This window comes from Thermobia domestica, chromosome 15 (genome assembly GCF_964235325.1).
Source record: "Thermobia domestica chromosome 15, izTheDome1.hap1.1, whole genome shotgun sequence".
Lineage (NCBI taxonomy): Eukaryota > Metazoa > Arthropoda > Insecta > Zygentoma > Lepismatidae > Thermobia > Thermobia domestica.
The window spans coordinates 91,921,611-91,934,661 of record NC_137468.1 but is presented as its reverse complement, the minus strand read 5'-3'; the positions used below and the strand labels follow the sequence as shown (position 1 = coordinate 91,934,661).

Genomic DNA, 13,051 nt, shown 5'->3' with positions numbered 1-13,051 from the left:
ATATTAGAGAGAGAGATAAATAGATAGACAGATAGATAGATATAGATATATTAACAAAAGGCATTAATGTTTTTAAAGTCCATTCGGACACCATTTTATTGTAAAATAGCAGAATACATTGAACCGTGTTACTATCAACAATATTAAATGTGTAGAGGTATAACGCACCTTTCTAGTTTCATACAAAGAGACACCAATAGAAACTCCTGAGAGAAAAAACACACATCCCGCGTAATAGTAATACTCATCCAAGGACCAAAGTATGATACTTCCTATCTGAAATATGTAAAATGGATGAAAGACTTCTTCAATGAATAATTTCGAATAAGATTTCACCTCAACGTCAATAGTATTTGTTCCATGTAATTTTAACCTGAAAAACAGAAAGAGAAATTAATTTACTTAGAGGAACAACTTTCCCTTCAATAATAATAATAATAATAATAATAATAATAATAATAATAATAATAATAATAATAATAATAATAATAATAATAATAATAATAATAATAAAGCTTCTATATAAACTTCTATTTTACAAGCCTTGATTACACGTTTGTGCTCAAAAATCAAGGGAAATTGAGATAGTATAGGTAATAGTCACAGTGTTACAACAGAATGTAGACATGCAAACACAACAAAAATAGTGTGTGCAATGACTATAATTGAAGCAAACTAGAGATGTGGGTCGGGTAAATACCCGGTGGGTAGGTAAATAAAAAATGGGTATTTACCCCTTTTGTATTTACCTACCCAAAAAATGGGTATTTTCCGAAAGTTAAATTATTTTGAAGTTTTAAAAATTGTTAACCATATCGGTGACCTTTTTTTAATATTTTCGGGTCTGTCGAGCGTGTTTTCTCATTCATTCACTATAAATATGCAAAATAATAACCAATTGACCCCGTTCATGTGCGATGCGGGTTTGCAGGCAATTTTGACCATGGCCCACACGCGATACAATTTTGGATATTATATGTTATTCTAGGTTACAACGATATCTAAAATCTTTTTTTTTTTTTTTTTTTTTTTTGAAATATTTTTCTCGTAGAACTTCATAGGTAAAGAGGAGATCAAATTATTGAATCGAGTGTTTTGAAAGAAGGAAATGGTGAGGATGAGCTGTTACAACTTTCAGACGAAGCCCTCGTGTACACCTATACATGCATCTAAGTTTGAACAACATCGATCAAGCCAATCTTGAGAAATAATTAACTTTTCCGAGTTTACGTCATTGCTCACGAACAAATCAGAGTCAGAGTTGAAACATGAGAAATTAATTTCTCCTGGGGGTACCTACATTACCACCCTCTTGTCGTCTCAAGATTGATCTCGGGCTATTTTACTATGCTTATCCACTTATGCCCTTTCTTCACCAAAGTGTGAACGGCTTTTAAACTTGGATTAGTTTCTCCAAGACTTAAACAATTAAGAAATCGTAGTATGACTTCAAGCCTTAGGTTGTCCAAACATAGAAATTGTATATAAACCCTCTTTGTTAAATCTTTGGGAGAGAGCTCCAGTTTTAAATGTAAAGTCTGCGATATGCCGCCGATTTTTAAGAACCCTATCAAGTTATTGTGTATTTTCATTTGAGAACAGAGTTTTGAGGCTCCTTCAATCCAACAATTTTTCCTGAAATGTGCAATTTTGAAATTTTAAAATTCTCAGAAATGTTTCACAGACAACTCAGACAACCGTCATATGAATAAAAGATAAACGGAATCTGGATCATGTATCTAAAGCATTACATATCAGAGGCTACAACTAATTGAATCAAGACGACCAAAATTATCAAAATCTTTCCGAGACGAACATTATGGAGGTTCAAGTTAATCATGAAAAGATGGTATCTTATGTCTACTAGTTTCCAACTTAAAAGAACATTTGTATTAATTTTAATGAAAGGAGAAAGTGAGTTTGATACAGTAGGTATAGTCGCATTTATTATACGAAAAAAAATACATCAATTTCCATCAAATATAGAGGCTTTTCTTGACTTTTTATGGCTTCTTAGGTTCAACGTTGCTATTTCGGATTTTTGATAGAATCTTAATATTGATGTTTCTTAAAACAAATGCCGACGTATGGAACCTGAATGAAGTCTTACAGGAAGCGTTGAAGGAAAGCATTGCCAAAGCGATCTTCGTTAGTGGGTGTCCCCTGTCACTTGTTGATCACCTTTTGTGGAATGAATTTTTTAAAAAGAAAATTCGTCCTTTGTATGCTCTCCCATCAATGTATCGCCTGGCTACGAGTTACTTGGATGCTCAATAGAATGAAATGCAAGGGGAAGTTAAAATGAAGTTAGTGGAATCAAGAAACCTATATTTGCAGTGTGACGGTTGGAGTAACTTAAGAAATGAATCTATTAGTTATTTCGTCATTTTAAAGCCTGAACCTGTTTTTGTTGATTTCGCGTTGTCGAAAGAAAATAAACACGATGCATATTACTTGTCGAAGAGATTATGAACGTTCTGTAAAAACATAACTTTGAAATTTTTTAAATAATCATAGAAGACAAAGCGTCCAACATGAGAGCAGCTTTTAAATTAGTAAAACAGAAGTATCCTAGTATAGTATCTTTGGGTTGTCTTGCCCATCTTCTCCATTTGCTTTGTTCTGACATCATCGGATGTCAATCGGTAAAGACATTACTGGGAAGCGTAATTGATGTTGTTAAACAATCAAACATAGTCATCACCCTGCAAGCAGGATTTACACAAAACTCAAGGGAGAAAAGGGTTACAATTTTGTTAAAGTTGCCTGAAAAAACAAGATGGGGAAACCATTTACAATGCCTCCAAAGTGTGCTTGTCAATAAAACTGGGCTTCAGACGCTTGAGTGAGTGAGGAATCGTCATTACCTTCACAAATCAAGAAAATACTTCTTGATGATGTATTTTGGATTTGTATTGATGTTACCTTATGCTCGGCATAATGCAACATGGCCCGGTACTTTTGGGACACCTAGTATATATAAAGAAATTTTATCTTTAGTGAAAATGTTAGAAAACATGTTTATTTCTTGTATTATGAAAAAACTAGGTCGCAAATTTTGCGTAATTTTATTCAGGTAAATAGTTTCAATACGTATTACATGAAAATACATGGTTAAATAAGTTTTACGTATTTAACCAAAAATATGACATTATTTTAGAAAATAAGTGTATATTTTAGCTTTCTTTATGGTTTTCATTTTATTTCTAGGGGTATTTTGGTATAGGGAATCTTCAAAAGAAAACTAAAATTTTTATTTCGTAATTTTCTTCAAAATTCCAAATTTAGAAAGTCAGCCATAATTTCTTCTTAGTGCGTCTCTTTGTTTCGGAGTAAACTATCTGTGATTGGATCATCCGCAATCACAGCTGTGGCTGAGATTTTCGGCTTTCTTTGATCTCAGCAGAAATCTTATCATCCTATAGTTACGTCACAATAATACTCCAATTAGGGATCATCTTCCCATTGTTCTTTGTCTTACATCAGAAGCAGCCATAGGAGATAGACGTGAAGTGTTCGACGTCTGTAATAATTTGTTAAAATTATTATTGTAAAACTGTGATACTCATTTGGAATGGTGATTCTTGCAAAATTCACGATCTAGAACAGTGAGAAATTATTGTGGTAGCAGATTAAGACAGTGGCGAAATAATAAAATCTCGAGTTTGGTGATTTAGCGTCGTGGAAGAAGAAGTGAGTTGGTAAGCCATATTGCAGAGGAATATGAACGGAGCTTTCGCAGCTATGTTCTGTTTTGGAACCACGACAAATGATTCTTTAGAGAATCACGTGGAATAAGATAGGTATAAATTTTGAACATTTTCTGCTCTAACTGTTTCGGCTCATCGTTGGATGAAAACCAAGTGAGTGAAACGAGAAATCAAGAAAACCTGTTTAGGCACGATAACCTCAAAGGTCATTGTTTTCTGGCAGAACAAACGAGTGTGGTTTTCCTGTGCATGTGTTAAATTCTAATTTGATGTGCTAATTGCCGTAAGTTTTTCCCCAAAATTGCATACATACGGATTCGGAATGTGACCGCGTGAATACACTCAATGGGGGGGAAGAAAATTAGAATCATCTTAACGAAGACGATTGTCATAACAACAAGAAATGTGTGTACCACACGCACATTTTCCCCAATGAAGAAATTTTAGATCCTCTGTTAACCTCAAAATTATTTAATTTATTTCGGAAATTTAGTACTGCTCGGAATAGTTTACAATTTGGCATGGTGCTTTTCTTTGTTTAAATCATTCTAAAGGTCATAGAATTTTGGAAACAAATGTCAGAATCACGGCTAATGGTTAGTACAAGGGTACATGAATTTGGATACCGATAAGAAGAGATTGTCGTCAATAGGTCAGATCTCCATTATTTATTCTGATACCCATCTAAAAAATTTTCAGATACAGTTTAAAGATTTATTAGTATAAATATTTCAGTAGTCTAAAAGTGGAAGAGAGAAAATTTCAGAGCGACACTTTCATGAATAGCCACTACGTCTTTGCCATAGTGTGGTAGCTAAAAGAAACATAATTTGTGAATGAAAAGGGTGCTCCATGTGTATGAGTTTTTTTTTATTCTTAGGTTAAGGTAGTATAGTTAGGTCAGGATAGGTTAGTTAGATTTAAGTATTGTGCAATTTTCCATTGAGTGTTTTACCTGTGCTAGTTGTCCAATGAGGTCCGAGCTTCAAGGGAGGTAGCGAAGAGAGCGTAAACCCTCTATGCCGGCCACAACTTTAGCGCACAGAGGTTTGAGCACCGGAATGAAAAATGAAAAAAAAAAAAAAAAAAAAAAAAGTAGCTAACCACAGGGAATTTGTAGACTGGCTTAGTGTAGATTTAATGTAATGTGTTTTGTTGATTTTCATTGTTTTGTGTCGTTATAATGTAAATGTCTACGAATATCGAGAATATTAATGAATATGTATATTTTAAGAATTTTCTTGAAAACTAAATGAAAAGTAAACAATGTTTCGGCTCTGAAGACTTAGAATATTTAATGTTATCCTCTTTTGTCTCAATTCAGATGGGTATATCCGTATAAGCAAATGTAAAGATTTTTTTTTTTTTTTTTATTTATTAGATTTCCTGTCAACTCTATTTTCAATGAATGATGTCAAATAAAAATTTACTAGCCGTGAAGTAACATCTTTCTTTTCAAGTACACAATATAGCATTTTAGTTTTAAGTAGTAAATTTGAGTACAGTTATGTTTGAAATGTATGTGAAGTATGAACAAGACAAAGAGCAGTACGTACACAATTATTTTACTGGTGAAATGAAATAGCTGTGAATCGAAGAAAGAGATTTTTCCTTAGTGTGACCGGGGCTGGAAACAACCGAGTCTGCAGAAATTCATTTTCTTTTTATCTTTTCTACTAGTTTTGATCAAAATCTCAGTTTGGATTTTTTTTTTCCTATTTATTATTATTTCCGTTCCGCTACAAAATTCTGTTTGGGATTTGTATGAGTTTTTTTTTTTTTTTTTTTTTTTTTAATTTTGATAGGGCCTTTACAGACAAAATTAAGATCTCCATGGTGCTCATTGCCAGCTCCACTCGTAGGTCGATGTCCTGTGTCGGTAGTTTGTGGTTCGCAACCTAGTTCACGATGGGATGCGGATGATGAACTGCAGGCCTGGATACCGGACTGAGAGCTGAGATGGAAAAGACTCTGGAATCTTCTCATTTGGGCAAAATTTGAGTTCTATTTTCCAGTGTTGGGGAAATTTCAATTGAATTAACAATTAACAATTAATCTGTAAATTTAATTGTTAATTGCAATTAACAATTGAAATAAGTAATGGTTAATTGTTAATTGCAGTTGGCCATTAAAAAAAGAGAATCAATTGCAATTGATCAATCGATTGAAAGTAATTGCAGTGGAAAGTAATTGCAATTGAATTCTGTAATTCAATTGCAATTGAAATTAATTGGCAATTGATTCAATTGCAATTGATTTCCACAGCAATTACTTTCAATTGATTGATCAATTGCAATTGATTTTCACTGATTAATTTTCAACGCTGTAGTTCAGAGAGGGCGTGGGGCAATGAAAACGTTAGCCACGACCAATTGACTCACCAACCGTCGTGACCCACGACCCACCGTGACCCACTCTGACCCACCACCCACCATAAACCACTCTTACCCACTGTGACCCACAGACCCACCAAAACTCTTGTCATCAACTCTGACCCATGATTCACGCCCTCTTCTCTACTGACTAAAGAGTTTAAACTTGTAATAAAGCAAGCCTATAAAATTATCACTCATCGGAGTTTGAATTCCTACGATCAATCGCTCAAGCACCGCACTAATACAATAACGGCGGATCTGACCTTTCTAATATAAATAAAATAGAGTTTGTTCGTGTGTCTGTCTGTCTATCTTTGTGCGGCCTGTGGTTGAGATGAGTGGACCGAAACTTTTCAAAATTTGGTCACGGGTAGCTTGGTCTAGGCCCCAGACTAGGACGAAGAGTTTTTTTTTTTTTTTTTTTTTCAATTGCTTACTCGGGGGTCTCCAGGGGACGTTTACCGGGACCGGCCTGGGGACCAGAAAAGTCGACCTAGAGTTACCAAATTTTGGTCAAAGATACCTTGGTCCAGGTCCCATGCCAAGGCAAAGCGTTTTCAATAAAATTCGAACCAGGGGGTCACAGGGGGGCGTTTACCGAGACATGTAAAAGTAGAACGATATCAGTGTCGATTTCATAGTTTTCCCGGTCGCTGAGATCAATGGTGAAACTCCGATCGCATTAACTTCCAAATTCACCGTATTCGGCTGCGGGCCGTGGGTCAACGGGGGGGGGGGGGGGGGGAAGGGGGATCGAAACGTAAAAGTAATCCAAAATAACCGATATTAGTGTCAAATCCATAGTTTTCGCAGTTGCTGATATCAATGGCGACACTACCATTAGCGATGACTTTCAAATTCATCCACCGTTGTATGCGGGCCTTGGGTCACCAGAGGGGGAAATTCCGAGACATGTAAAAATAATCGAAAATGACTGATGTTAATGTCAAATCCATAGTTTTCGGGATAGCTGAGCTCAATGGTGAAACTCAAGACCTCGTTTACTTTCATACTTAGCCCCCATCAGCTAAGAAAGGGGGGCATTATAAAGGGGATCACGAGACATGTAAAAATAATCCACAATGACCGATGTCAAATCCGTAGTTTTCGCGGTGTCTGAGATCAATGGTGATACTTTCATTAGCGATGATTTTTAAATTTAGCCACCATTGTATGCGGGCCGGGAGTCACCGGGGGTGGGGAATTGCGAGACATGTAAAAATAATGGAAAGTGACCGATATTAGTGTCAAATCCATAGTTTTCGCTGTCGCTGAGATGAATGGTGATATTTCCACAGGCGTTGACTTCCAAATACAACCTCCATTTGCTGTGGGCCAGAGGCATTTTTTTTTTTTTTTTTCAAAATTGGAACCAGAGGATTATAGGGACTTTTACCGGCATATGTAAAAAGTAGTAGAAAATGGCAGATGTTAGTGTCACATTCATAGTTTTCGCGGTATTGGTTGGGGGTTGGTGGGGGACAGATTTTTTTCACAATACGAACCAAGGGGGTCTGAGGAGGGGGTTCACCGGGACATGTGAATGTAGTAGAATTTGTGTCGAATCCATATTTATTGGGGTTGCACAGACGTATAGTGACACCCCCGATAGTATATACGTTCAAATTCAGCCCCATCGGCCTTCCCAATGAAAACACATGTACGTTGTTGGATATATATTTACACAAAATATATCCAATTTTAGAAATGTTTCTTAATAGTTCTCCCGTTGTTCAGTTCGTTTACATTGATATTTTATCTGATCCGTGCGAAGAACGGGCATAACAGCTAGTACGAAATGGTAAAGTGTTGTCATGGAACAAATTACAATGAATTCAATTATATAGATAATAATTATAATTATAATTAATAATTATTTCCTTGTTGAATTATAGATACTTTTCAGTGGAAAACTGAATAAAATTTAAAAGTCCCAAATCAACGTAAAGTAGACCAGCGTAAAGAAAAAATGTATAAAATTTTCCATATAATTAAGCTTACAAACTTAAATGGAAATTCAGCTTAATTACATGGAAATTTTTTGTGTCGTTTTGTGCGCCTATTTCCTCGTTTTCTGCGTCACCGGAAATGGGTCAATGTTATCCTACAAATATGGCGGAAGAAGTTAATGCTGTTCCGTCAGGAACGATTTCGAGGTCGTTTCGTTCACATCATCTTGTGCGTGTTTTCTACCGTTTTGTAAGCCTATTTCCACGTTTTGTGAATCAATGGTAGTGGGTCAAAATGGGCATTCAATGTGGGAAGAAAAACTCCACCAGTATCCACTCTCCCACCAGTATCGAATTTCAAGGTTGGTTTTTCGCATTGTTTAGTGCATGTTTTTACCGTTTCTGCGCATATTTTCACGTTTTGTAGGCCAACGAAAATGGGTCAAAGACGACCTACAAATATGGCAGAAAAAGACATATTCATTCCACTTTCAAGGTCCATTTTGACCTCTCCCACTGATGCACAAAGCGACACAAATCATGCATAAATACTGTGAAGGAAACGACCTCGACATTCGATGGTGACGGAACAGCATTAAGTTATTCCGCTATACTTGTAGGCCATTTTGACCCATTTTCGTTGTCGCACTAAAGTGGAAATAGAAGCACAAAACAGTACAAAGCAGGCACTATACGATGCGAAAGAAACGACCTCCAAATTCGATAGTGGCGTGACAATGGCTCTATTTCCTCACACATTGATGGACCATTTTGACGCATTTCTGGTGATGCTCAAAACGTGGAAAACGATGCGAAAGAACCAACCCCGAAATTCGATAGTGGCGGAACAGTGAGCCATTTAAGTCCCACTTTAAAGCCCCGTTTAACTCACCTCGGGTGATGCACAAGACGAGAAATAGGTGCAGAAAACTTTTAAAAAAAAAGGCACTAAACGATGCGAAAGTAACGATCTAGAAATTCGATAGTGTCGGAACAGTGGGTCATTTTCGTCACACCTTGGAGGCCCATTTTGACACATTTCTGGTGACGCGCAAAACGTGGAAATAAGGGCACGAAACATTCACTAGTCGATGCGAAAGGAAGGACCACGAAATTCAGTAGTGACGGAGAAGTGGGTCATTTTCGTTACACTTCGGAAGCCCATTTTGACACACTTCTGGTGACGCACAAAACGTACAAAACAGGCACTAAACGATGCGAAAGAACCGACCCCGAAATTTGATAGTGGCGGAACAGTGAGCCATTTAACTCCCACTTTAAAGGCCCGTTTAACTCACTTCCGGTGACGCACAAGACGAGGAAGTAGGTACAGAAAACTTTTTTAAAAAATAGGCACTAAACGATGCGAAAGAAACGACCTAGAAATTCGATAGTGTCGGAACAATGGGTCATTTTGGTCACACTTTGGAGGCCCATTTTGACATACTTCTGGTGACGCGCAAAACATGGAAATAAGGGCACGAAACGGCACGAAACATTCACTAGTCGATGCGAAAGGAAGAACCACGAAATTTGGTAGTGGCGGAGAAGTGGGTCATTTTCGTCCCACATTCGAGGCCCATTTTGACCGTCTTCCAGTGACGCACAAAACGTCGAAATACGCGCACAAAAGGGTACGCGATGTGAAATTAACGACCTCGAAATTCGATAGTGGCGGAGCAGTGGGTCATTTTCGTCCCATCTTGGAAGCCCATTTTGACCCACTTCTGGTGACGCACAAAACGTGGAAATGGGGGCACGAAACAGCACGAAATATTTACTAGTCGATGCAAAAGAAAGGACCTCGAAATTCGGTAGTGGCGGAGAAGTGGGTCATTTTCGTCTTACCTTCGAGGCCCATTTTGACCGTCTTCCAGTGACACACAAAACGTCGAAATAGGCGCACAAAAGGGTACGCGGTGTCAAATTAACGACCTCGAGATTCAATAGTGGCGGAACTCTTGGTCATTTTCGTCCCACCTTAAGGACTCATTTTAACCCATTTCCCATGACGCACAAAACGGAAGTAGACGCACAAAACGATGTGAAGGAAACGACCTCGAAATTCATTGGTGGCGGAAGAGCAATAATTTGTTCCGCCATATTTGTAGGCCCATTTTGACCCACTTCCGGTGATGCACAAAATGTGGGAATAGGCGCACAAAGCGACACAAAACACGCACAAAAGATGCAAAACAAAGTACCTCGAAATTCGTTGGTGGTGGAACAAGTTAATGACGCCGTGAGCACCAATATAAGTATATACTGTAGTTCTTACCAGGGGGCGCGGTGTGTTAGTGGTAGAGCGTTCACCTCCGGTGCTTGAGGTCCCTGGTTCGATCCCAGCTCGCGCAGTTTGGTGGACAAACACCGTGCTCGTGGATTTTCTCGGGGTTCTCCTGTTTCCTCCCACTTTCATTTCATTCATTTCCCATCATCACCGTCTCCTTTAGCCTGATCGGCATAAGCGTGGGACGTAAAACTAAAGATTTCATATCATTTTTGGTAGTTCTTACCATCAAGGCTGAGAACTGCACGGTCCAATTTTTTAGCCAAAGTAGAAGCCCAACCGTAATAGTGATGTCAACCGGCCCGGCTCGGTTCAACTGAGCGTACAGCTTGAGCTGGCTTGGTTGTGATTACCCATCGACTGGGCTCAATTGAGCCAATGGCTTGAACCGGCTCGATAAAAACGAGTTATCGACTCGGCTCGATTGGAACCAATGGCTCGAACCAGCTCCGTTGAAACGAGTCCATAGGCTGGGTTCGAGTCAGCTTAACTGAGCCAATGGCTCGAACCGGCTCGGTTGGGGTAAGCAATCAGCTCGGTTCGGTTCGGCTTGTGTGAGCCTTCGGCTCGAGCTGGCTCGGTTGGATGAGCTGTTGGCTCGGCTCACTTCTCGGTTCGGCTCGATAAGTGAATGAGCTGTGAGCGAGCCGCTTGAGTCGATGACAACCCTAAACCCGGGTCGAGCAGTTTTAAACATGTTTGGCTGGAGTCCCATAACTTCTAACAATTTTTGGCTCGAGCCCGAATACTTGCTCCTCCTGAACTCACACCAAGAACCTCGTGACCGATGTCCTTGCCTCCTGAAGATTTCTTGACTACCGAGATCGACAGTTAACTAATTTTTAGTATTCCGATACAAACCGCCTATATTCCATGTTTATACAGGTACACGGTGTTATAATAATAATTAGTTATAGTAGTAGTAGTAGTAGTATCATTGATAATTATATTGTCTATGTAGGATACTTGAAGATAGTAGTACTTGGAACTACACAAAGGATTTAGCTCGAATTGGCTCGACTCGACTGGAAACTCGATCCGAATTCGAGTCGAGTTGGGAGAAGTTTTTCGAGCCGAGATCTCGAGTCGAACTCAAAGATATCTGCTTCGAGTCGAGTCGAGTTTTAAAGAAAACTCGCTCGAACTCGCTCGTGCTCATTCCTATTGTATGCATGACGAGTATATAGAGTTCTTTCGAGGGGGATAGAAGCATAAACATAATATATTTAAAAAATACTTAGTTTCACGGCTTTCTTCCCAGGGGGGAAAGGGATGGTAGGTATCCAGCATTTCTTATAAGTACCTTATTTGAAATATGTAAAACAGTAACAAGTGGACAATACAATATACACACATCTTATCTTCAGTTTTAATTGCTGATTTCAATTGCAATTAACAATTACAATTAACAATTACAAGTTTCAATTGTCAATTGCAATTAACAATTGAATGTTTCAATTGCACCCTTTGCAATTGACAATTAACAATTAAAAGTTTCAATTGCCTGGTGACCAATTAACAATTAACAATTGACGAAAATTTAATTGCTAATTTTATGATTGAATTCAATTGCAATTGAAATTAATTGTCAATTACAAATTGAAATCGATTGCAATTGATTTTCAGAACAATTACTTTCAATTGATTGATCAATTGCAATTGATTTTGCCCAACACTGCTATTTTCCGAAGACGATTGGCTTGGTGAATGTGTCAGTGGCTGTTGATGGCAAGCCTACACGGGCCCAGTAGGTTCGTTATCACCAGTCGGTGATACATTTGTATAGTCCGTAATCTTAAGGAAAGTGAACATAATTCAAACACAAACACAGTTATTATTATTTTATTTTCTCTATTATTTTATATTTTATTTATTTTTTATTTACTTTTTTTAAAAAGTAAAATTGATAACATTGTAGCCATTTTGAAACCTATAGTAGATCTGATTAATTGCTTCGAGTAAAATGAGTATCAGATAGACACTTTGTACTCAAAATTCCAGAGCCTTCATCTAACTCTGACCGTACAGTTACCATCATCAATCCTTTCGAAAAGAGAAGAGCAATCAATGATGGAAAAAATTTAAACAAAGAAGTGAATCCAGCTTGGGTCCAATCAGGGTTGGCTGGTTTAAACCAAGGTTTAAACCAGCTGGTTTAAAAAACTGGTTTAAACCAAAAAAACGAAAAATGTTCGTAAAAGTGTAAGTGTTTGTAAAATCTTGATGAACACACATTTGTTGGTTATCACGTTTCACTCCCGTTTATTATTCGTATCATATTCAGACCTAAATTCCCCATTCATTACTCAAAAAGATTATACTGTATTACAAAAGCAACTCTTTTTATATGTTTATAAATGTTTGTTTTGTGATTTTTTTGTAGTTATTATTATTGTTGTGTAATTGCAATCAAAGAAAAATTCTAAATATTGTTTCGTTTGAATGTTTACTATTGATAAAATACATCGAAATGCCGTACTTTTTGTGTAGGGGGGAGGGGTCATACAGACCCCACGAGAGGCATTTAGTGAAATGAGAAGTATCTTTGGTATCTACTTATGTATAAATGAGTCCGAGCCAAAGTGGACTCAAATAATTCGTACCTTTATTCACTTTTCTTACTGATATGCAAATTAAGTCGTTGTATTTCTTTAATTTGGACCAATAAAAGTCGTTGTTAACTAACTTGAACTAAATTAGTTCTTCTGTACTCCGTAGTACTTTGAA

At 37.5% G+C, this 13,051-nt stretch overlaps 1 protein-coding gene across 2 annotated transcripts in view; it reads right to left on the bottom strand.

The window, feature by feature from the left end:
- Positions 1–13,051, bottom strand: part of LOC145671150 (polyamine-transporting ATPase 13A3-like) — a 152,607-nt gene that overhangs the window by 98,682 nt on the left and 40,874 nt on the right. For both annotated transcript variants that reach the window (XM_081739974.1, XM_081739973.1), the window contains one exon: positions 169–373. In XM_081739974.1, coding sequence (XP_081596100.1) covers positions 169–373 — 205 coding nt within the window. The remainder of the gene's footprint in view (positions 1–168; positions 374–13,051) is intronic.